Source organism: Nomia melanderi, chromosome 5 (genome assembly GCF_051020985.1).
Source record: "Nomia melanderi isolate GNS246 chromosome 5, iyNomMela1, whole genome shotgun sequence".
In the NCBI taxonomy this organism is placed as follows: Eukaryota; Metazoa; Arthropoda; class Insecta; order Hymenoptera; family Halictidae; genus Nomia; species Nomia melanderi.
Genome location: NC_135003.1, coordinates 11736474 through 11762259, shown reverse-complemented (window position 1 = coordinate 11762259; position 25786 = coordinate 11736474). Strand labels below are relative to the sequence as shown.

Here is a 25786-nt window from a genome sequence, read left to right as displayed (position 1 = left end):
AGGCGATTTCATTCGAATTCGACGAAGCCCGGCGCGGCAATCCGATCTGCACGCGCGCCAGACAATTCCCGCAGGAGCTCACGTCCGCAAATCGCGGCGAGATTTCGTACAGCGCCAGTATTTCACCGGCACCGTGCCTTCAGCGGCCTCCTTTCTCCGTTGGACAAGCAAATTATTAGAGATCCACGTAGTAAGATTTCCCAAAAGGGCACATATCGCCAGAACAAGAAAACAGGGGAACATCAGCGGGCTAACGCGATAAATGTAACCAAGTTTCTGGGCTCGCGAGCCCAGAAACAGTCCACGCACTCGGAATACCGTAGCAATTTTTTGCTCCAACTTTTTCATGCTCCGCCAATGACATAATACATCAAAATGCATAGAGTGCCCTCCAGAATACGGGCGCAGCTGCAGTTTCGAGTTCAGTCCTCAAAAATGACGAAAAAACACTAAAAAAAACTATTTTATTCGTTCTACTCTTGCTTTCAAGTGGCGACCGGTTGTCACGTTGCATCGATAGTAGAACAGCGTCGGTAGAAAATAACTGAAAAATAACGAAGAACTTGCGTTCTGAGTCCACGTTCTATATTTCAGGAAAAGTTTCCTCTTCTGAATGCAAACAGGTTCAACATTTTTTCCACATCCGAGGGGAAATATTCGAGAACGTCGAAGAACCGACACATTCAACGGAATATCGGTTGACAGTCAAGATGGCGTGTCTTCACGCGCGAAAGAAGGAGCGTGACTGAAGGATTCGGTTGAAGAGAGTTTTCACGGGGAGAGAAAGAATTCCGACGCGAAATTGTTCGCCGTGAACAAAGCCGGCGGGAGAGAGCGATCCGCTTCGTATCGTTACAAAGAGAACAAAAAACCTTCAGGAGTACGGCGTAGTGGGTGACGTATCGTGGATATTCGAAACAAGAAGATGGAAGATGAAGCGTATCCTCTCTGGGGAAGACACTATTGAGGAACGGTATAGCGCGTTCGAGTGTCTACGGCAAGAACTATCGATCGGAGCTCGATTCTTCGAGATGTTGGCGAACGATATGAAGATTTTCAATATTGAAATCCGAAGGAGGTTGTCTTCGCGACGAGCGGAAATCTTGATTAAGTTAGCTACGGATTTTCGTTGAAGAAAATCATGAACGGGTCATTCTCCTTCGGCGATGATCGTTAACGGCCAGTGAACTGATTGAACGCGACGATCGAGTATTCAGTCATCGCGGATCGAAAGGGTGAAACCGATTAGTCGCCGTTTCCCGTCGACATTGCCGGCGAATCTTCTTACCGAGATAAATCTCGGCGGGCCGTTATGGGCGCGGGGTTCGTAAGTCGAACTTCTTAACAAAGAGTCCAACGGATGGGGAAGTCTATAGCAGTATCAAGGTTTAACGAATCTTTTTAAATTCACGGCACGCGTTCCCTAACCACTTGGTCCCGTAGTTTTCTTCGGTTTCCTTCCTCTCGCTCTTCACCCACACCAACGACTTTACTCTTCCACCTCTGTAGTCTGAGCCTGTATTGGCGTATCAGCGTGGGACAGAGCCCTAAGGCGAGAGTAAACCCGATTAGACGGTACACTAAATCTCATTCAACCAGCCTTCATTGTTAAGTGCCTCCGCCGTCTTTCTTTCCTCGTAAAAAGCGTTCCACAAGCGCCCTGAATTGCCAAGCGATGTTCTGTCTCGCGGAAATGTTCCTGTATTTTCGCCCTTTTCCTTGATTTTTTACGGCTCCCCCCTTCTCCGACGTCTACTCACCGTGAAACAGTCCATCCCAGGGGAGTAAATTATGTGCTTCACGACTTATCGGACTGTCGATGTTCCTGAAGACAATTGCGATCGAACGGTTTAACGATCGGGCCGACGCCGTTTGATTTACCACTTCCACAATGGTAACTTGAACTTTCGCGTTTAAGCGTGGAGCAATTTAACCGCTATTGCTTCTTCCTTCTGTTTTAGAAGACGTGGTTCCTGATTTGATACAAATGTAAAATAAATATTTGGAAATTTTATATTTCCTAATTCTTGTAAAATTCTTTGTTAACAACGCTTTCGCCCTGAGACTTCCGTAGGTTTTAGATACTCCGTTTAAAATGCTTAATGCGCAAAGGGTGTTTCATCGATGATGTACGAAAGGAAAATATGGATGCATAATAAATGCGATGTAAACACCGGCAACATCAGGGATCATCGATTAACCCGTAAGAAGCATTACAAGGGAGACTCTCCGCGATCGGGTAAATATTTTCACAGGCGGTTCTCTAGCGCCGACTAATCGCTAGTACTTAACGAGAAACGTTGAAACCTTGATGTGCCGGTCCTTGCTACGATCGCATCATTAAACCGCAACGCCCTTAATAACGATGAGATACCGCGCATGTGGTAACCGCGTAACCAGATGGTAAGAACTCGAATCGCATGCATCACTGTCGTGCAAATTGCTTTTGCTCCCCCGCGCACTCTTTCAACGCCACCCATTCCCGCGTTCCTCTGGTTTGATCGTTCTTACGTAACCTGTGCCAATATCGGCGAAAATGCTGCGTGATATAGCGCAAACGATTTTCACCCTCGGAAATGCATTCTCTCATTCATGATCTTCTAAATACGATCCTCGTTCCTCGAACTACAGTAAACGGTTTCTAGAGATGAACCAATCGAGGTATCGTTTGCTCATTCAATTATGAATTTAGATATGATGTATTATAAAAATACAAACGCATGCATTAGAATGTAAAACCACGATAATAACTTTGGATATACCAGTAAATGATCCAACAGCAATGAGTTGGTTTCAGGTCTTCATAAATTGACAGCAAACGTTATTTAATACAGTCTACTAAAATAAAAACACAGAATTTAAAAAAAGTGGTTCATTACTCATTGGCATTCTCCAGTAACGGCAACGACTAAACACCACAGAAAGCTGTTAGAAGTGATGTGGTAGTTAGTAATGCTAATAAGGTGGTTTATCAAGGTCGAGATCAAAACGGGGCAACGCAAGAGAATTGCACCCGCAGTGAAACATGGTGCTATAATTAAAGCGCATGACGTCAGGAAAGATGAAAGAACAAAGCGACATGCTTAGAGCGAAAGCAAAGCAGTGTCGGCAAACGTAAGCTGCGAATGCTCACCTGGTCGCCGTCGTGTCCTTGCCAGCTGTCGTGACTCTGCAACAAGAAGAACACGATATGAGTACGAGTGTTAACGTCAGACAAAGCGGGGGACGAAAGTGAGCGTTAAAAAATTCATCCGAGTAACTAGTCTTCCGCGACTTTCCACTCGAAACCGAGTTCTCGTTCGTTACATCTGCTCAAATGAATTTATAATCGCTACCAAGTTTGCGTTTCCTCCCCCGTCCGACTTTGAAGGAAGAGGAAAACGTTTTCCCCCCGACAATGAACTGGTTATCTTTAAAGCGATAATATCGACGACGCATTCTTTTCACAGACACACGCTCCAATGAACTTTTCGCAATAGATTTTATAACGTGTCCACACCAAATGTTCTGAAATGTGCTTTATTTGTGGGTATGAGGACGGGCCGGGAGTCCATCTGTGAACTGACCACATCGTCATCCAATTTTTCACTCTTCCAGCTGACCGACGCATCACCGAGATTTATAACCGGAAATTTGGTCTATGACCATTCGCGTGATTGCGCCTCTGAAAAACCATGAGAAACGGACCCTGACGCCAGCGACGAATAAATTTCTATTAAACTGAAATTACTGATTCATTGTACGAATCGTTGGGAATCGAAGTATTTTTCTATCGTTAAATATAATAACATACAGGTCGCGAACGATGTGCAGCATCGAAAAAAACTAATCAACGAATGAAAGATCAGCGTGAAGTTGTAAACGGTTTTACCGGGCTCTGCTGTACGAATTGTTTCGCGGTAACACGTATTATAGCTGGCATCACCCGTTTTTTTCGGACAGATGCGCGAACTCGCACGAGAAGTCGTAACTCCGTTACGGTTCATTAAATCGGTGTAAATAATAACACGGACTGTATAGACAGGTATTTTATCGGGCGCAGAGGTAGACCGATGTCGGAAGTATAGGTGGCGGTCGCTTGGTTAATGTTCAACCGCCTTGCTAGATTTATGGCGGCAATATAGGCGTCATGGAGCACATTGTGCTTTGCACCCGTGAGCTGCAAGTTGATCCAATGTAGCATTCGTTACGCCATACCATTTGAACGTGTGCAGAACACTTGCGCGCCGTATACACGTATATTGGAATTCTTCTTGAAACGTCAAGGTAATAATTTGCGAGAAATGGGACAGATAAAAGAAAATAACTAATGAGAATAATAATCTTGGCTTGCTACTGTTTAATAAATTTATCGCTAGAATCGAACGATGTTAATGACTGATACATCTTTCTACTGGCAGTATCAAATTTTGTCAAAGGTAATACGAATGCTCCAAGCGTATTAAAGTCTTCTAAAATAGAAGAAGAGAAAAGGAAACGTGCCTCTTTTTCTAACTAAACGTGCACAGTAGAATTATTTAATACAATTAACATGATTAAAACAGTGGCGCTCATGAAACTTTCCGAAATAATTCACTTGAATAGGTTGACGGCGATAGCGACGAACAATAGGACTCGGATAAGACAATAACAAACATAGGAACTTAACAGCAATAACACTAAATTACGTAATTTGGGAACTAGAAGGATGGAGCACTCGAGTGATTGGAACAATAGGAACAAAGCTGAACTTGAAGAATATAAATCATACGACCCATAACCACTGGTAAAGCCAGAAGTTTGTGCTTTTTATAGAATAGTTGATAAACGAAATAATTCTTCAGTAATTAATGAACAAATATTTTTCCTTGCCACGCCTGTGCAAGGAAAGGAAACGATGGTAAGGCGGATGGTGAAACACATAATGCGGCTGCTGGCGATAACGTATCGCGTTTTAACGTGCGAGGTATACCGAAACGCGATACAGATACGACGAGGAAATTATTCCCATGATGAGGGTTGATACCTCTCGACCAGTTACTATCAAAATCCCATTACGAGACGGAAGTAGTGCCTCGAGCGAATTCGATGGCGCAGTCGGATAATACCGATATCAATTTCACGTCGCCGAGGAAAAACAGACGTCACGTCGTATAAAGTTGCTCGTGTCTTCAAGAGATACGTATGGCACGGTGGACTGGACAGACCTTTCTAATAGCAATAATGATTATTAACGGGTTTCCATTCCCTCAACGTAAAAGTTTTTTATTTTTTACTTATAACAATTTAAACCATCCGAAACCTACTAATGAATAGTTCAACAAAAATCAGTAACATGTTCTTCTTTCAAGTTTAAGAAACTATTTCTCTTAGAGTTTGAGTCGTAATGGAATAACAATTTCTACTGGAAAGGTTAAAAGAAGAGTACAACGGCACTTGTATAGGTTGACAACGGAAGATTTAATCGTTTAATGGAGTTAAACACTGCGTAAAAGTCGGGTAAATTGCCAGAGTGCTATGGCACTAGATGGAACCCAGGTAGAAAATGGAACCGGGAGGCATGGTGTTATTATTTGCAGAAATTACGGGGAGGAACGCGTAATGAAACATCGGTGTTCTGTTTTACCACCGTACGTTCGCGTTTTCATAACTGTGCTTTTGATAGTTCGTAAAACCGACATCATTTTACGCAAGGGAAAAAGGAGAACTGAAGAAATCAAATTTCTTGTGAAACCACAAAGTCCGTTCAATAGACGTGAACGAATTAGATGTAGTTAACTGGATTTCTTCGGATACGTTTTTAATTGTTACACTATCAGTAGACGGGTCTGCAAAGGCGACTTCTTCCGGACCTAACCTAATTGCAAATTTTCTGCTCGAGTAAATTGGTATATTCGTAACTTTCGACAGCCACGGGAATGATACCTAGACAAACAACACTTGAAACTTTTCTCGTTCCAGATCAGCTTTGCCCGCAAAGAGCTTCGCTTTAATTGCAAGGTCCTGTTTACATTGTGCTTTATCTGTGTCCCCGACAAGGACACCACGAATTTTATCGCTCCCACCGAATCTAGCCCGATTAGGTCGTTCCATTTCGTTACGAGCGATCCGGGTGTGTTTTCACCAACGCCTGATCGCCTGGAGGGCCCAACAAATCGTAGGAATATAAATTTATACGAATTCCACGCTCTTTGAGAGCTATAAAAGTGGGCGAACGGTGAATTTCATTTTTCATTATCGAAGGTACGACTTCCTTTCGCCTTTATGGAAGGTATAATGGCTCGACGTGAAGAGAGTAGATAGGGAACGTCATCTTAGAAAGGTATAAAAAGAAGCACTTATTCCCGAACAACTTCCCTTTTGCATTTTATTCGAGGGCCCGAGCTGTTCGGGCTATTCGAATTTTTAATGTCGAGTTTATAAACTTAAATAGCCTCGAACATATACATACACACACACAGCTAATCGATGTATTTCATGATCGACATAGTTAGATATTCGATAGTTCAATTTCAGAAATATGTCATTGCTTATAACACGATCGAAAAATTTCATCTGCAAGAAGTTTCATAATGGAGGGACCGGGTTATGTGGAAAGAAGTTCAGCTTCGTGAATCGCCGACGAGATTTATCGGTAATAAAATGAACGATCACTGTGCCTAGAGGGACAGAATACGAAGCAAAGGGGAAAGGATGAAATTCACTAAGGGATGAAGGAGGGCACCGGTTTCCCCAAGGTAGCTGAAACTTACGAGGCACTCCGCTAAGTTCTAAGACCACAATTTAACAGCTAAGGGGATTAGATCGACGACGTACGAGCCACCAAAAGGGCGGAGTATTAAATCGACCGATACAGTATTGTTTTGGTTAGACGCACGATATTGCAAATGATTGAAAAATCCAAGGAACATTACGCTTTCGATGTACCACAAGCATGAAAAAAGTTTAGATATGTATAAACAACAAGAAAATATTTCACAACTATTTCCTTGAGAAGCACACGTTTACTACTAGGAACTGGAGCTCAAGTTTAGATCCTTGGGAGTAGATCATTGCGTCCTAATGTTATTAAATTGGGTGTACTGTATTCTAACAGTTTCGTGATTAAATTCTTATGCCCAGGGTTCACAAGTTTGAATCCGTTTTTCTTGGCAATCTGGCATGAATCCCTTGATCCTAGGTTTCCTGGAGTCTTTCGGCCCAGGATTAATTTGATTTAGTTCTCTTGACCGACTGCCTTTGATCAACGCAACTCTCTTAGGGTTGGAATAGACTGATTCCAATCTCCTGGTCCGGGTTAATTTAATTCGAGTGTCGTGGTCGTAGATAGTAACATTTTAACGTATTCTACGGAACACGCGTCTAAGCGTGTTTCAGCCGCCTTAATTACTATTGCTGACGGATGTTCATAATTGAGAGGTCGTAACCGTCAGACTGTTGTTTTATATGCACCGGGAAACACGCAAAACCTTCTAACAAACCAACCAGAAACTTAGCAAAAGTCCTTGTAATACCGGATTTACGAGATCTCGTGAATTCCTGGATTCCTGCGGACGCTTCAACTCGAGTTTCTTGTTTGTGCTTCATCGCTCCTCTAATCCCGGACACTGCACGAAGCTCAACCGACTGCACGACACTCCTCGCGTGAACGGAACTTCATTTTTTACAGATTGCAATTTCCCAAGTTGTTGGATAATGGATGCAGCGTTGTATTCGGAATAATTTGCTTCTACGCAGTGAATCCAGTTGTTTTAATTGCTTTATACCTCCGATTGTGCGGCGAACTCCCCTTTAACTGAAATAAGATTTATGCAGCGACTGTTAGACTTATCGATAGTGTTCGCTAACGGTATTCTCCCTTATTGATTTTCGGGGGAACTGACTATTAAACGTTTCAATATGAGCAAAACAATTTTAACTTTGAAATGTTTGACACAACGTCTTTGAAAGTGTAGCTTCATACATTTATATGGAAGGGAAAAGAAATTGGACATTTTGAGCGTTGTTTGAAAGCGTTGCAAAACATTCCGCAAAACGAGAAAGTTTTAATATATCGAGAACGGTACGGCGCTCAAGAATATTTGGCTCTCCATGGGATTCCATGTAAAGTCTGGCTTTACGAGATAAGGCAGAATTCCAGGATGCCGTGAGATCCTCCTACACGAACTCCTTATTTGTTACGACTAGTGTAGGGCGCATCCAAGGGATGACACGGTCCCAGATCAAGTCGGCAACTTTGTCCCCGGGCTTCAAGGATGGTATTTAATGCCGCGACGAAATTTATGCTACGACGCGAGCGCGATGTGCCACGGGAGCTATAATACCTTCGAGGTTATTGTGTTGTTGCGTACTTCTGCAAATTACATAAGTGAATTAGGGATATTGTTAGGAATTTAGCAGATCAAAAGATGGATTAAATTCTTCCGAAATTACGTTTAGTTACGATGAATACTTTAATTTACCAGAATAAATTATTTTCAAATTTCATACTAGTATAATCCATTTCACCGGAAATAATTCATTCGGCCAGACTTTATTAAGGTAGATAAAAGAGATTGTAATAAAGAGAAATGTTTGAAAGCTAATAAAAGCTACGATATACTGTTATCCGTATGAAAGTACATAGAGCTTATAAAGTCAATACATTGAACGGTAATAGGAAGTAATTTGAATCGGCAACGATTATTTTTCAATAAAAGATTAAACAGAAGAAAGCCTATTGAAACTCTCCATACGCCTGATGGTCTCGCAAGCTTCCCGAATCGATCGGATAAAAAAGCCAATCGACGAACGACCGAACGTCGAGGCAGAATTATGCTCAAGCCAATGAATTATATGTCCATTTCCGATCGCCGGGAGAAATAATCCATTGCTGACTCCACGAAAATGGGCTACCATCGTTTTCGAGCTCACAGTGATGAATTCTCCGGACCCTTCAACGGGAACGTGTTCCAATATTATATATTGCGGTCGGCGGAACAGAAGAACAACGGTCCCGGGCGAAGCGTCAAATCCGTCGCCGTTCAAATGCTCGTCAATGACGATTTATCTCTTGCTAATAAATTTTTTATTGCCGTTATTAACACGTTTATTGCCACGAAAAACCTCATCATTTACGTACCACTTATTCGTCTGCAGGAAAAAAAAGGAACGATTATCAATGATTTGCTACCACGATTCTTACGTTACACTGTTATCTAGTTATTTATGCTATTGAGTATTTTTATTCAATGTCAGTTGTGTCATGAATTATAATTATTTTCAAGTCGTTTCGAAGTTCCGGTCCCACGGATCCACTGTAGCAACGAAAGCATTAATTGTACAATATCGGTACATAACCTCCGGAACCGTTACAAAAATATCACCGTAAAACTAGGGATCCGCGGATTCGATATCTTTCCGCTGGCCTTCCAGCAGAAGAAAAACGCTGGCACCGGCCGTTGTAAACAAAACAGCGTGCTTCTTTCAGTTCGTTACCGTGGGCATCCATATAATTTTATCGGCATACATTCTCCGCTTTTACTTCTCCCCTTTTACGCGCGCAAGGGAACACGGTCCGTTTTTATACTTTTCCTTCCCGAGTTCCCCTATTTTTTTTTACATTTTCGATTTGCGAGCGCCGCGGAACATTGTTCGAAAGCTTTATCTCGCGGAGTTTTACGATGCGCCACACGCAACGCACGCATTCCGCGGCTGCTGCGGGACAGACAAATGGAAAGAGAGCGCGGATAAAAGAAAAACGCTGGCGGACCTATTCATTTGAATCGTGATATACGCAGGATGATTTCGAATGCGCTGCACCTTGCGACACGCATCACGACAGCTCTTCGCTAATGGCAAATGGCTAACGACGAACATTGTTTTCAATGTCCAATTGAAACAGAAAGCACTATTCCGCTCTTCCGTTCGCATCATGAGAACTTGGTAATCCGACTATTCTTGGTCAACCTTCCGTTTTCGTCATTCTATTTATTTGTTATAATCGTAAATTTGATAATTATGTTTCCGTGGCCTTTAAATATGCTCAGATACGTTCGAACGCAGACATGCTTTTGTTTTAAAAACATTAGAAATTCAAAAACGCGTGATTAAACATATTTTTCACGAAATCAATATTCGTTCGTGATCGCTGTGGAGAAAATAAAGCGTAAACTCTACTATTCTAGGAAACAACGGTCAAATGGTACGATTCAAACGATGTATAGAGTAGACTATGATTATAATAGAATGGGGAAAACGATGGAGGGTAATCGTCGAACGAACCACCAATAATGTCTTCAGCTGGGGAAGCAGAAATTTACGAGCTTCTTCACGCAAACGCGAATTTATAGCTGGAGAGACACGGTCAGCGAAACACCGAGGGGGTGGTTCACGTTCGAAGCTCAATAAAACGCAGATCCAACGTCATCGTTAGCTCGTCAGTCGGTATCAGTCGGGCAAGCCCTCGGATCTGTCCGTTGCCAGGCTTTCTTTACGATTATGGAGAAGTGTGGTTATGAAACGGAACGTAAAACTCTCGTTACAAGGACGTCGAACTTTTCTAGGCGGCACGTACAAGCTGTGCTGCTCCCGTCACGCTCGTTAATTCCCTCCGCGTGTACCGAATCCCCGGGCATCTTCGTTATTTTATTCTTTATGATGCAATTCAATCCTTTGTTTCTGCCTACTGCGGTCCAGATGCTCGGGGATGCAAAGTCTTCCATTGTATTTCTTTGTAGCCTTGGCACGTATACTTTTTTAATTACGGAGAGCATTGGTACAGTGAACAATATATAGAAATCTGGGAAATCAAAGTTGATTCAATTTATTCAAGTGACAAAATCTTGTGGGAATGAATAAAACATAATATTAGTGAGTTGGATGAATAAAATACTATTGAGAATTGTGATGCCTAAATAGAATCTGTACTATGAAACTAAAAGGGAAAATTAAATACACTATTGTTCAGCAGAGTAAATCGGGCAAGCAAAATTTGAAACAGTTCAGAAATGAAGGAACTAGCTTCAATCCTACGCTTGACGGTTTCCGCCATTTCTACCGGTTTCTCGGCTCAGTTCGCCCCGCTACATTCGCAATTTATTAAGTTCTGCATTAAAATGAACCGACAATACGGCGAAAAAAATGAACGAACTATGCGGCATTGTTCCCGATATGCAACGAAGCGATCCGTGGGAAATGTTTTATCGTTTTCTAAACAACGGAAAATCTATTGCCGTCCAAGTCGTAGACGCGTAAGAAAAATAGAGAGGGAGGAGGAGTGCCAGCAGCGGAACAATGGAAAATGGCGGTGAAAGGAAGTGTACAGTTCGATATTCTGTCCTCGGCATTGCCATCTTCCCATTCTTCCCCGATTCTGTGATATTAACAGCGGAAACGTGAATTCTTTAGAGAAAGCATTTCTGTGTGATAATTTATCGGCGTTAAGTTCGAACTAGATACATGTCTTCGATCGGAAAATTAATATTTTTAGCGAGTTCCTTTCCCCCGCGGAGGCCAATCTACCATTTCGACGCCACCAACGCGTAGAAGTGTTCCGTTTCTCGCATTCAAATCCCGGGGGATCGTTTGCCTACGATTTAAATAATTCCAATTTAAATACCGTTGCGTCTTAATCGCTTACAGAAGATGCGGCGAACTTTCAACGTGGTGAATTTTAATGTCGCGGGGTCTTAAAGCGAGACTGGCCGGCTCGGTCGATTAACGGCGAATCCACCGATCACTTGCCGAAAGATTCTATCTTAATTACTGTTCGAGGACGATGTTCGACCCGGCCAGGTCGTAAAGCTTTCTTTTATCGTTAATGCCGAAGTAAAACGCAGAGCCAGACCGGCCTTTAGACGCTTAATCCAATGGGCGAGAGACTTCAGCGGCGCTCGTTAACGTCTGCTGATAATAAAGTATAGGTGTCGACGTTCCGCGACGAGCCGCGGAGGCCGGCTCGGAACAATTGAAACTCTATCAAACGCATCGAAAGCGGCCCGATATTGGCGTAATCCCTTTTTTAAAGGAATTTTTACGACGCCACCCACTGAATCGATGCCGGCCGGATTCTACGAAAGTAAATTCAGCAAACGAATTACCCCTCCCGATGCTATCTTCGAAATTAAAATGCATATTTCACGTAATAAGTTTACACTCAATTTTCCGCGTCGAATTGCCCCGCCGGTGTACGGAAGTCGTTCCGTTACAGATAAAAAGTATTTAATGGCCTTTTACGCGATAACATGAAACATTTACACAGTTCGAATTGTTAAACAGTACACGTAGTAGGCAGCACTTTAAAATCGTCGCGCTCAAGCATTTACCGCAAACGCAGAAAATTAGGAAAGCAGAAAATTATTATTTCACTTTTACATTGAAATTGTTAGGAAGAATTTATCGCCAGTCCCACAATTTTCTACGATCGTTAAGTGAACTTTTGAACGTATAAACTATTCCAGCGAGTTTTACGAAATCGTTAAAACAGTCGGAGATTCTTCGGTTTCCTTCCGAGATTAGTCACGTAAATGCATACAATTTGGAAACGTATACGCGCATAAAAATTCTGTAGCGGTGTCGCCATTGAAATTCGAAATAAAAAGATCCATCGTCCATTAGTGGGCATTAAAGTTTGCCGCTTGCGCCGCGAAATTACCGCGGAAAGCTTAAAGCTCCTTTTTTTCCCGCTGGTGTCCAGATATTGCAAAAAATATTAACGTGCCGCCGCATGTAACTTTCTCTTTCTGGTCCGGGAGGACGCTTGTGTAGCTGGACACGAATGTTTACAGTGTACACGGCGAACACGAGGCTCGGCCAGCGCACGGCCTTCACCATTTTCGCCCGTTTACTACGGAATGCAATTTCGTGCCGCGTCGGCGGAACAACCTGCACGACAGATTACCGCTTTGTTTGCCCGTCCCGGTACTTCGAAACGCAATAAAGATCTCGGTTCTGTCGTGCACCGGCACGGACCCCGGAATACATGCACCGAGGGCACCGGTGCATCGCAAATCGGGAAACGATACCGTTTAATTCTCTCGAAACATTGCGTACGGCCGGCCCAACCTTTTTTTTTCCTTCCCGTACTCCACTGCCCTTTTCGCGTCGCGTTTTAATTAAATTCACCGAAGAAATTCAGTGGAAATTTTGTGAGCGCGCCGAGCACAGGGAATTTGTAAACTGAATTGTTCTTCCGAATCGACCTCACGCTAGCATCATTTCTATACCGACGTAAAATGGAAATTAATGTACGATTGTGGATGATGAAAAATAATTTGGAAACACACTCGAGGGTTACATGAAAAATTGTTGAATTAATCGTAATTGTGAATCGTGACTTCGACATAGAGGAATTATTTACGTGGAATGTTAGATGTATAATTGAACGTTCAAACGCAAAGATTTGCAAGGTGTTTAGAATTTTAATGTATACTGGAATATTGAATTGAATGATTTGTTTACGTAGCAATGTAAAACTAGATTCGGGAGGTTTATTAGTTTATTAATTAAGAACAGGAAACAAAAATCGTTTATAAGCGACGTGCGTCGGAAAATTTTGCAACACCTGCGCCGGAAATAATGCAAAAATTGCCGGGCTGTAACGGCGATGGCCGTTCGCCCGTCGGCCAGACTCACGTCCGTTACAATTATCGGTAAAAACAACGAGCGTACACGGAGATGGCGCGGCGAGTCGTTAACCGGCGCGAGGAACGGAATTGAATTCGAATTGATTTCGGCGGGGAGAGAGCAAAATGAAAAGACAAAATCGATTTGTCTTCGATTAGCGATGCCTTTCAGAGCAGAGTAACGAGTGCGAATTCGAGCTTAAATTCATTGTTAGAACTTCACCGCCGGTCTCCTCCGTCGGACTGAAAAATTAACGATCCCCTTTCCGTCAGTACCCTTGAACGTACTGCTGTAGCAATTATTTCAACGTGAGGATATTTGTTGTTCCATTTCCTTTCCCGTTGATCGTTTCTTGAAACATTTCGCTTTTTCTGCACTATGCACTGATGTACCATTATACGTCACTCTGACGTAAACAACCATTTAGTCCGACAGTTTATTCTGATTTCACAATGATAACAGCATTCGATTGAGGATGTAATTTATTTTTCTTTCGATAGCAAGATTCGAGTAATTCTAAGCAAACACGTAAATTACAAAGGTTACGAATGTCAATGAATGTCTCTAAATTTAACTAATTTTCGTTCTAGTTGTAGTCTTGTATAAATAGCTTTATATTTTTAAAAGAGATGTATCAAGGAGATAGAGTCCGATGTAGCATAAAGATCTTCAACGTACTCACTACGACAACCAAAAAAATTGGAAGAAGAAATAAGTACGCTTTCGCGAGTCCAAAATTTCTGTCCTTTGTTTGAAGGTGACGGAAGCGTGCTACGAAAATTGCTAAGCAAACCGCCGGTACGTCGCGCCGGCCACTTTGATCCCTCAAAAGCGGGGTGACACGCGACGCGTGTGCGCGCGGTAATTGTCTCTCGGTCGGCCGACAAATCCCGGACTCAATTCGAGTTCAATCTCGGTGGCCAATCAAACGCGTTTCAACAAAGGGACTGCCGCTGGTGGACACATCGCCGCACACAATCAGGATGTGCATTTACGATGCATGCAGTTTGCAACAACCTCACGGAGGACGATTCACGGTCGCGTACACGGGGCCTCCGATGTAAATCGAGTTTCGGTCGCGACAAGGCTGCCGTAAAGGGGCGAAGATGAAGGGTCACCGGTCCCGATCGAATTTCCGCGCTGAATGCTCAAAACTACGCGCGCTACGCGTCGCACAAAGCTTCGTTATCATCGCATATTATCTGCTCGACTTGGGTTCAGGATATTGGCAGGGCTTGAATTGTTCCTGCTCTGTATCCCTGTGGGACAGGAACTCTGTCGTGAATGAGTCGACGTCGTATCGACATCTGTCAACCGTACGAAACGTTCTATTCCAGCGATTCGAGTCCACCTGCGGAAATACCGAGGGACAAACACCTTGCCTATAACGATATCACGTCATATCGCGATCGACCTTGTCGACGTTGTACGAATTTGTGGGAACAAGAGGAAATCAATCTTCTAGAACAAGATTACGGAGAACGGAACTTTCTCGGGAGCTGCGAAACAGTGTTTTTCAATGACTCGTGTTGTACTTACGATTTATTCGTAGAATCTCTCGTGCTGGGGATCAGAAGCTTCTACGATCGAGAGCAACAGGTATCATTGATAGACTTTGCAGCCCTATTTTTGTTCTGATAGCATTTGCTGTAGAAGACCACCGACTATAAACAATTATCTTTCTCGTGTTTCTGCTTTATATAACAACGATCTGTAGTGAAATTAATATTACGTTAACTAGTTAGTGTACGGGACAATCTTGTAACATAAGCCACTCTGGTTTTCAAACAGGTCCACAGATTATTACCTTTGAAATAATCGATTATTAATTTCGAAGTGAATTTCCGGGAGTTCGAATATTATAGCAGATTACTATGCTCGTCAAAGGATAGTGACAAGAGCAATGACAGGATAAGAGGCGTTCTAGCTAGTTAGGGGTATGCCATCTTGACTGCGAAGTATCCATTACGTGGGAACAGTCCGGGCGTAGTAATATATCAGGATTCGATGCAGTCTCACAGAATCTCGACGATTTAATTATTTAAATGTAATCCAGTCACAGCACTCTGTATGGTAAATTATTCAACTGGGGATTTACTTCTTCTTTCCACCGTTGGTCGAATGTACGACTCGAGACGAGCGAAAAGTGTATGTTGAAATTCCCACCGACCGCTTCGTTTCCCTCGGACGTTGAATTTAAATGGTGATCACCGCGATATTAAATTATCCATATCATCTGTCGTTTGAATTACAGAACCGCTTGTTTCACCATTCAGCTCGTCGTGTTTGCGTATCGACAATTCTTAAGGAAACTCCTTCGTCGCTTGGACATTGTAAAAAATAAAATAATTTTATATTCATTTCATTTTATACGCATCATCATACAGTCATAAATTAATACGCTTTATTAAGTAAATATACAAATTATTTACCAACCTTAACCACACGATAAAAACAATGTATAAAGAAAAATCTTAGTAGTATTAAAGTGTGTGATTTTCGTTTATCTCAACTAGACACCCTTAATTAATTGAATCAACGTTTTGATATTCATGAACCACCATTTTGATATAATTTTGAATTATCGATTTATTAAAGGACTTAGTAACACTGTACATATTTCCGGTAAAGTGCCTCGCATTTCCGCCACTCTTACCAAACTTCCCGACGAGCGGGCGGAATTTATAGGAACGAGCATCAACCTCATGAATAAATATACTTTGACGGCACCCCTGAACGCGAAAGTAGACGAACGTATGATGGAAGGGGTAACATTTATCACATTCGACGGCGTTTTCAATGTCCAACCGTCTTCCGTCGGCGAGACGCTCTTTTCCCACCGATTTTCGGAGTTCCGAACGTTGCCGCTGTTAAAACATTAGATCCTGATACCGTCCGCTACTTCGAAACTTTCCTCCATACGACATGCGAACGATTCAAGATGGCGGGATGCGGGGACGAGCTGTAATTAATATTTAAACCTCCGCATTGCGAGCAGTGGAGCCTCACTTCGATTTTATTCGAGTTACCGCGATGAATAAATCGTTGCTTTCTTTGATAATATAATCGTCCCGGTTCCGTTTTATGTAAAACACCCTCCGGGCCGCGTATTTGTCGTAAATTTATTCCATCGTCTGGCCGCGAGCCGCGTCGCTTTAAAATTCTGAGCGTCACGAAGCTATTGATTGCGAAAGTTTCGTACACAATGTTGACGCAAGAAAGTCTGAAGGGCCCAGCGCTAATATCAAGTATCCGCTGTTCCGTTCCCTTTGAAAGTAGTTTCCATAAACACGGCGGCCGGGAAGTTTTCCGCGGGTACAACAAGTTATCTCTTGTTTGTTCTTCCCTTTTTTTCCCGTTCCCTTCGCCGGACGATGTTTCCTGGAACAGTTACTTGGGAACGTCGGCGTTGTTCTGTTTCTGTAATGTTCACGATTCCGTTGCCGGTCGCCGGAAGCATCGTTACCAAATCTACGAGACGGTTCTCTCTAAGAGGTTCGAGGATATTTTACGCATCGCGAACCACCTTCCGGTGCACAGCTTGACGTTACGCCCGAACGGTTATCGGAAAAACAGACACAAAACTTCGATTGACGTTCCGCGATGAACTCGGCGTAATTGTCGTCGAACTTTCCTTCGGCCAACCGAACACTCGCCGTGGAAGCGGCGGGGAGGGAAAGGAAGTTCCGTTGGAAGGTATACAGTATACTTGAATACATTAAAAATTATTCACGGTTCGAAGTTATATAGTCATTTTACGCTCTGATCGCTACGAACTGCCGGTGACTTCGATGAACTTTCCTGACCCCGGTGACGGAGAGCCGTTTTAACTTTCCGGTTTAATTTTCATCTTGGTCTACAAAGAATGACGGCTAGGTAGTTAACGCACGAAGCTATTTCCGTTTTATTAAGTGACATAGTAGATCATCGGTTAATAATCTTCAAAAAATGTTTAAAGGGCGAGAATACGTAAACGTAACAGGCATGGCACCAATTAAAATTCTTTGGTTTCATCTATTTTCTGTCAATTGTTTGTTAATCATTTCTTTGCGAGTTTCAAACTGTTACTAATTTCGTTCACGAATGCATCGAACATTATTAGTTCGGTTGTCCACGAACTCGAAGAAACGCTATTCACCGTGCACAGATTCATTGTCGTTAAGCCGGACATCGATGCTCGAGCAAGACATCCCCGACATTGTTCAGACGCGCATTGTCGAAGTGTGTTCCCACTTGTTCCAGCGGAAACTTCGAAACTTCAACTTGCTCCGGTATTGCGGATCTGCCGCTTGCGACATAATGCACTTCGCGCAGACACGTAATCTACCTACGCAATGATGCACGCAGAATCACACGCTCCCTTGGTTCCTCTTGGTAACGGAATAATATTTATACGGTGAATAATTCTGTTTGGACGAAAATTCAACCGGCAGAACACCGCGACGCGCGTGGATAGAACGTAATTTGATTTCGCTTGGTAACATAGAATGAAATAGCAAATCCAGTTACAAGCAAAGTGTTCTATTTGAGTTAATTAAAAAGTTCTTCCCTGCATGTAGAAATATACACGAACTACAAAAACAATGAATTCTATTTTATCAAACTCCAATAGCCTCAACTATTCGCCAGCACCAATTTATTCTACTGTTCAACCTTTGAAATTAAACACATCCAGACAACAAAGTGTTCCTTTCCTCGAAGGGCGAATGAAAGTTACAAAAGTCCTCTTTCCCTTTGATACATTGACCAAATACTGGGCTCAACGTCCCAGCCGTGGTATTCTCGCGATGACTACCGTCATAATGGCCGTTACCATGGGAATGTGCGTGCAAAATTTGTATCTAAGGCGCAGTCCGGGCAGCCGGGAATTCGAGAAAAGCTCTCGTTGAATTACGAGCCACTAAAAGAGGCTACGCGTGAGTCGTTTCCGCCGTTCTCTCCTAGGCCACCCACCCTATCCAGTCCCGTCCGCGGCCTCGCGTTCCCCCCGCTTCCTTTTTCTACCCTCCTTTTTTCCGTTAGGTCGGACAGCCATGTATTCCGGTTTGCAGGTGGAAAACGGAGAAACGAATTTCCTCAAGGAAACACATGGCTCCACGGTAATGGATACATCCGCGGCACCCTGGCTGCATTCGCTGTGTTCCACGATATTTCGTATTTTACTTTAATTCCGGGCAAGTTTATCGCCGCACAGATAAAGGAAGAGCCTGGGCTCCGGCGAGCTCCACCCGCGCTGGCGATGCTCCGTCACAGAACGAAAGTACTTGTCCCTCTCCGTGTACCGGGCTCGCCTACCACGCGAAAGTAATAGTTCGCAACTGAAAGTATTCGGCGTCATTCCTGCGGCGAACGACGCACCACACGAAAGGACTCGCTCCCCGATGGAATTTCCTCGCAGTATGATGTTTCCTTCGTGCCCGTCTTCGCGCTCAAATTCTCCGGCGATTACATCCAGAGCCGAGTTCCGGGAGATGCCTCCAAGCCGCGGGTCTTTGAAATTTGTACGCCGGGTTCGCCCTGAAAATTACGTCGCTTCTCTGATAAATTTCTAGTACTTTACTAATCTCTGGATTCTATTCATTCTCGTGCTGCGAATTAAATACAAACTTCGTCTCCCCTCCCGCGCTAACGATTTCATAATCGTCTTCTGTGTAAACTGAGCGATCGAATTAAAGTAATCGTATCAGTCGTTAACGCGCGGAGTTGATAGTTAAAGAAAACGATTAAACGTAAGCGCGTTGATTCGGTATAGAGTACATCAGATAACCTGATATTATTTCAATCGTCAAATATCAATATCACATTTCGAATCGTTTTCAGCGATTAAATATTGCATTGAGGTTTATTTCATCTTTCTACGTGTCCATTATATTTATGATGTAATCATTTAAAAACGAGGTAGACCATCTTTTCCCGACTCCAGATTCACAGCACAGAAGAGTCGTCTAATAATTTTACGCTTGTCAGCGTCAGCGACCAATAACAGAACCTTTCCAGAAAATTTCGATTTGATATTAACGCGAGCAGACACTGGAATATGGTTGGAAGGTGGCCAGCGCCGGGGCGTTTGATACCGAAACTGCCGGGCACTTTGACTACTCCGATCAACAACTCGCGTATGAGAGGGTTTATCCCGTGGATTTCCCGTCAAAGGCCCGTGCGACGTACGCAGAATACGACGGTCCACCCTCAGCCGGTGATGACATTACCGGTGGCGGAGAATGTCGAATCGCATCGGGACCGTGGCACGATCGTCGCGGTCGCTTGCCTCGGGATTCTCTAACCGACGTTCCTAACTTTGATTACAAAGCGGCGCGGCATCGAGCCCGAACACGCACCGATGCGGCTGGAACGTGTCCCGCCTGAACGCGATACGCGATACAGCTTCCTCGCCGAAAATGCGGGCTCAACGGCAACGATCGAGCATCCCGAGCTCCACGTTCGCCGTTTCTTCGATATCGAGAGCCCACGAGCCGTTTCCAGCGCGATATCGATGCTTTTTACGACGATACGGGGGAGGCTCGAAAAACGCCGTAACTTACTTCCGTCGAACTGCTATCCGGTGAATGGATACTTTTTATAGCGGGCTTCGCGGCGTCCTGGATGAACAGGCCGGGTCACCTAACTTTGCGACGTTAACTTGTGAAATGGCAGAAAGGTGTTTGGAAAGAATATTCTATGGCACGAGGGGGTTGTATAATGTAATAGTTTGTTTTCTCGAGAAGTGTGTGTCAGCTGTTAAGTAATTAATTTATGTAATTTAAAGTATAGAAGCTGTGTAGTAATATTAGAGGTGTTCTTTATATTAGCTTTGTGCGAGTATAATGTTTTTAATTCAATTACTTGTAATTTCCATAATTCGAGATTTTGGCAAATATATAGCTTAATTGTCTAGAGAAAGATGTTTAATGTTAAATAGAATGCGGCGAAGATTTTTAATGGAATGTAGAAGTTGGTGCGATGCCAGCGTATTAAAATTCTATCGTCCTTGCAGAGAATATACGAGGACGTTTCTCCTCGAGTGAAACGGGGCTTTTTATTATGGGACTTGTAAAAACTGTTTAAAGAGTTCCTCGGGGGTGCAGGGGCGAGTATGAGACCGGGAAGGTGATGCAGTCCTTTACGAGGAATCTGATGACTGGTATAAATGAAACGTTCCGGAAGTAAGGTGATTCAGACGCTCTGATGGAAACCCGCTTATGATCATTGCCGTTAATTGAGATTCCGCGCGTAGGTACTAGGGATTCGGCTTATCGTGATATTGTGCATTTAGCGTGTTCGATCGGAGTGTCTAATCAAATTTACATGTACGCGCCGCATTTACGTTTCCGCGGATGCTTGTTTGCTAATTACTCGTGTTACGTATATTAGATATACCTTTCAGCTCTAGTAGTACGATTATTGTAGAACAATATTTTCTTTGACACAGAATTACTATATAATTTCTCCTTAACGAAGGGACTATTGTTAAATGAATTCGATAGCATTAATTTTTTAAACTCATTTAACTCATTCTAAGATACACTCCTATACATAAACACTATTTTCCAACGTGTCCATAATTATGTCCATCCCCTTAGACTTCATTTAATCCTTATCGATTTGAACTACACGAAATGTAATAAAAGTTTTCTCGCATTCGCGGGGAACATTTATAAATATTTAGAAGTCTATTAAAATCCGAAGTATTATGACACGTATAAAAGAGGAGAGAATGCATCTTAAATAATAAAATTCACAGTTCCTTGTCTCGGTGGGAAAATTCAGTAGCGAAATAAAAAATTCGATGCTTATTCTGTATCATTCGTCTGCAAGGGGTTTAAAGTACGCCCGATACGCGGCTCGTCGCTGCAGAGAGATTCGCCGTGACTCGTGATCGCAGTCCAAGCTGTCTCCGACGTGCTAATGTAAGACAGTCTGTATCTGGGCGCAAGATTTCCAAGACAAATTGTTCCTGACGTCATCCGACATGTCCCATAATTTCGTATCCAGCCAGATGGCTCGTGTGTCAGTCCATTTCGCTTGTGAAGCAGCTCGCCGCGTACAACGGGTACCAGCGTGCAACACACGGCGCATCTTATTTACGGGGCTCAAAGCTAACAACTTTTCGCAACGTCACGGAATATTAGGAACACGTACGTTTGCAAAACGCGTGCACGGAATGCTGGTAATCCTTCACTCGCGCCAGACCATCCGCACGCTGGATTCCGTCGACCCTCCGAATTCTGTCTAAACCCCCGGACATCTCTTTGAATTTACATTCGGATCTGTCTTGTAAAAGATTCAGCGAGACCTTTCGGTTAAACGAACCGCGAAATCTGGCCGGAACTTTCCGTAATTACGATTTAAGCCGCTTACTTCGCATTCGAAGCGTTCATTTCGAAGTTTCACCCCATTAATGTGCGAGAAATCAAGAACAATCGTTATTGACAAACCTGATCGCCAGACCGTGGTTTCTCCTTGCGAACTTGACGTTTTGCCAAATGGTTTACAAAAAGCGATGAAACTCATTTCTCTCGTCGTGGATTATTTATCGCGATAATCAAAGCTGGCTTGAGTTTCAATAAAATGTTTTCGTCGTATTTTATGTGTTTACCAACTCCATAATTGCATGAAATCCACGGTCCGTTCACTATAATCGCAATTAAAGACTTTGTAAGAATCGCTTGAAAACAGAAACCATTGTGATCTCAAGTGTTGTTTATCACGAAAGGAGACATTAATAGAAAGACGCGCACTTGAAAGTCAACCTGTGGATACAAAGACACGCGTGTGTATACATATCAGGCGTATAGTGGCTTCTGATGCAGATGACGTGCAGATTAGTGGCCGTGCCAGAGGGTTCTTGCTTTGAGACGTCCAGTTAAAGGGCTTCCCCGTCTCTGCCCGATGCATTTCCGGATAATTTAGATCGTGAAACGCTACCTCTGCCCTGCGTACTGCTGTGTACACGTACATATCTGCATATGCAAGGGTGGTTGTTGTGCTCGTTTGTCAAGCAGTTGACGTCCATTAAAATCCTTCGTCATTCCAGTTTTTCGACTTTAATTGCCCTTACGCTTTGTAATACTCCATACAATAAGAACAAAATCACGTTCCTGATAAATTATCAGTGATAATACATTCCATTTATATTTATTAATAGATACCTCAGAAAGAAAATGCCATAGTTTACTAAATACTTTGAACAGCGCAACAATAAATTGTGCGAACAAGATTCAAAAGTTTCCTACAGCTCTTGTGAAAACGGTCGAGAATATTCCACGTTCCATGAAAATGTTTGCACGCTGCTTTTCCGCTTCGCATTGATAAATACATCACTGTCGTATAAACAGACCGCCCAGTGTTTTAAACACTCCAAGGATAAACGTATTGAGAAATGACAAATATTCGCAGGGGTTTGATAAATTACTTCTCGCAAATAAACACTCCAAGTTCTCGAAGTATCTCAGAGGAAATATACAGGGGGGCTTTAATCGTGACAGTTCTCGTTCCATAACTCAACGTTTCTTTAAATTCCCTTCAATTCAGTGGATCTCCATCCGCCAGTCTCCATGAACAGTTCTGCAACTGCGATATCCATTATTCAGTGCCACGAAACGCGTGTTATTAGAGATGGCTTCCTAACAGTTCGTTGAAGAATAATAATTCGATCGCAGTTTCTTGGTGGGCGACGTCGGTAGTTAGGAATTTGCTTTTTCAGGCTCGGTCCATTTTCCTTCTCTTCCGAATCACTTTGTCCCGGGTGGACGGGACTCGGGCCGGTGGCGGCGTTCGAGACGTGAGTAACGAGCGATCTCACCCGAAACGAGTTTACCCAGAGTTTATCGCGTTAATTGAAGACTTCGGACTCTTCCGATCGAGGAACCATTTCGCCCCCCCCCCCCCCTCCCCCTGTTTCCTTCACCATCCCATCGTCGCCGTTACTAATTGCCACCCCCAATTTCAGCTAATTACTTTTCAAGAAGTTGCCCGAATAATCGTGACTCTCTTTCCGATGTCTTATCGCTTTTCGCTACGACTCCTTTTCGGGATTGACTTGATAATCGAGATGCTTCTGCAGTTGGTATTCAATTGCACCTATACAATCCTTTGCTCGTGATATTAACGAAGATAAGATTAAGGCTTAAGAGGTTCAGACACTCCGTACGGTAAATTCAATCCAATCAAGTCATTTCGACGCTGATGGAACGGGTATTTGGATAAATCTAATAATTCAATGATCAATTTACGTCTTCCAAAGTAAACAACGGTAAATTGATTGATCCGATAAAAATTCAATTATCAGTCGATAATATCCTAAAACGTATACTTCTATCGAGGATATTTGTGAACCGAATTCTACTACGGAGAGATTGAAGGTCTCGATCGTTAATTCGCTTGTATTTTTGTAACTCCCGGATTCCATTCGTCTCACGGTTACGAATAATAAAGTGGTTACACAGCGAACAACAAAAGGAACGCGTAATAATACGTTTCCCGTGGGGGAAAAACCTCGCAGCCACCGCGTTTATCTCCTCGCGGACGCCGTAAAAATTTCTTGAATAGTCCCTGCGCGGATAATGAGGAGTCGAACGTGTACGCTATCTCCTAACGAGCCGCAGCGGTTGGTATCTGAAAACCGTATTTACCCGCGCGGCTCTCGTCGTTTATATTTGGAGGATTAAGCGCGTCCCAAGCTTTTAAAAAAAAAATAAGAGAGAAAAAAGGTGATCCCGGTGAATAGATACCGAGCGCTATTAACGGTGGTTCGCGACTTGATAAAATATGTTTGAAATGTTTCTAATTGAGGGGTCGAAAAAAGGAGAAGATTGGACAGAGTTTTCCAGTGAAAAATCCATGCGGGAAGAACGGTTCGAGTATTTAGTAAATACGTCGAGGGAAAAGGAAAGGACTGTCCATACGCGTGGGAATCGAAGCGGACCCACAATGTGGAATGTGTTCGTTGGAAAAGTTTTTCCTGCAGCGTGGGGGAAGCGCTTGAAAGGAGCGAGCGGAGGTTAGGTGGATATCGAGGAAAGGTGAGTTCGGTCTCGGTGCCCGAGGAAAGACTCTTCCCCCGGCTCGAGGGCCATCGAGACGATAAAAACAGGCCTCGGGAACGATCAAAGAGAGCTCGTTAAATTAACGGCCTGTTTTCAGGTGAAATTCATTTGAGACGCTTCTATCCGTACCCTCGAAATGCCTCATTCGGAGAGCGGGTACGGACAAAAAATCCTATCGGTTCGAGAATCGAGAATGCGCATTAAAGAATGGTACTTAACGAGCAACCTGGCCGTCGCTGTGATCAGGTTGATGCGCTGATGGACTTCGCGTTGAGTTGGTTACGAAGTTTCAGCGGTATTTTAGGAAGATCGAAGATCACTTTATTAAGCTAACGCCTATTTTATATGACAAATGTTTGCTACCTACAACTATTTTAAGAGCTATCGATTTCTTTTGAATCGATGCATTTGTTCGCCTCAATTATTTCCATATCGCAATCGCGAAAGGGGGAGTTCTAGAGAATCGTTTACGAATTTTCGTATGATTTTAATCGACGAAGACAGTCAACGCGAAAAAATGTTTGAGCGTATAGGTAAAGCACGGGGGCATACTGAAAACGGACATGCACCTCGGCGAACCGTGCCGCGACACGCAAACAAATTTTTGCGTTCCGAATCGGGAACGAGGCGAGCGTTCATGCGTGTCGCTCCCCCTTGAAAACGATTCCGCGTGTGCACGCAAATACGGGGCCGGGACAGCGTGACCGGACCACTCTATCGATCAAACGATCGTTCTCGGAACCGATATTCAGATGCCCGTCGCCGGACGCATTGCGGTATTTCCGGTTTACTCGGAAGGCTTCGATCACGCCCGATCGAGCATTCGTGATTGTGCCAAGAGAGAAAAAAAACAGAAACGAGGGAAACGCATGGCGCGAGTGCGGAGGGGATGAAGTGCGAGGTGCCCTCCCTTCTGCGTAGCCTTGAATCTCGGTTCCTCGGTTCCAATCGGGTCAAGAACGCTCCGACGCGCGCGTTGTCGAAACAGTTCGGTGATCGAATTCGTTTAATTACGCGGCTGAGAGTAATGAGGGACGAGTGGAGGATCAAGAGGCAGCCGAGGCGAAGTCACAACCCGCGACCTTCACACCTTTACCGTTCGAACGAGGCACGTAAGCGAACGTTCCTTCAATTATTTGGATCGCGAATATCGGTCA

General features: G+C 43.5%; 1 protein-coding gene across 18 annotated transcripts in view; it reads right to left on the bottom strand.

Annotated features, from left to right (window-relative positions):
- Positions 1-25786, bottom strand: part of dlg1 (MAGUK family member discs large 1) — a 660262-nt gene that overhangs the window by 161029 nt on the left and 473447 nt on the right. For all 18 annotated transcript variants that reach the window (XM_076367771.1, XM_076367772.1, XM_076367774.1 and 15 more), the window contains one exon: positions 3134-3169. In XM_076367771.1, the coding sequence (XP_076223886.1) occupies positions 3134-3169 (36 nt within the window). The remainder of the gene's footprint in view (positions 1-3133; positions 3170-25786) is intronic.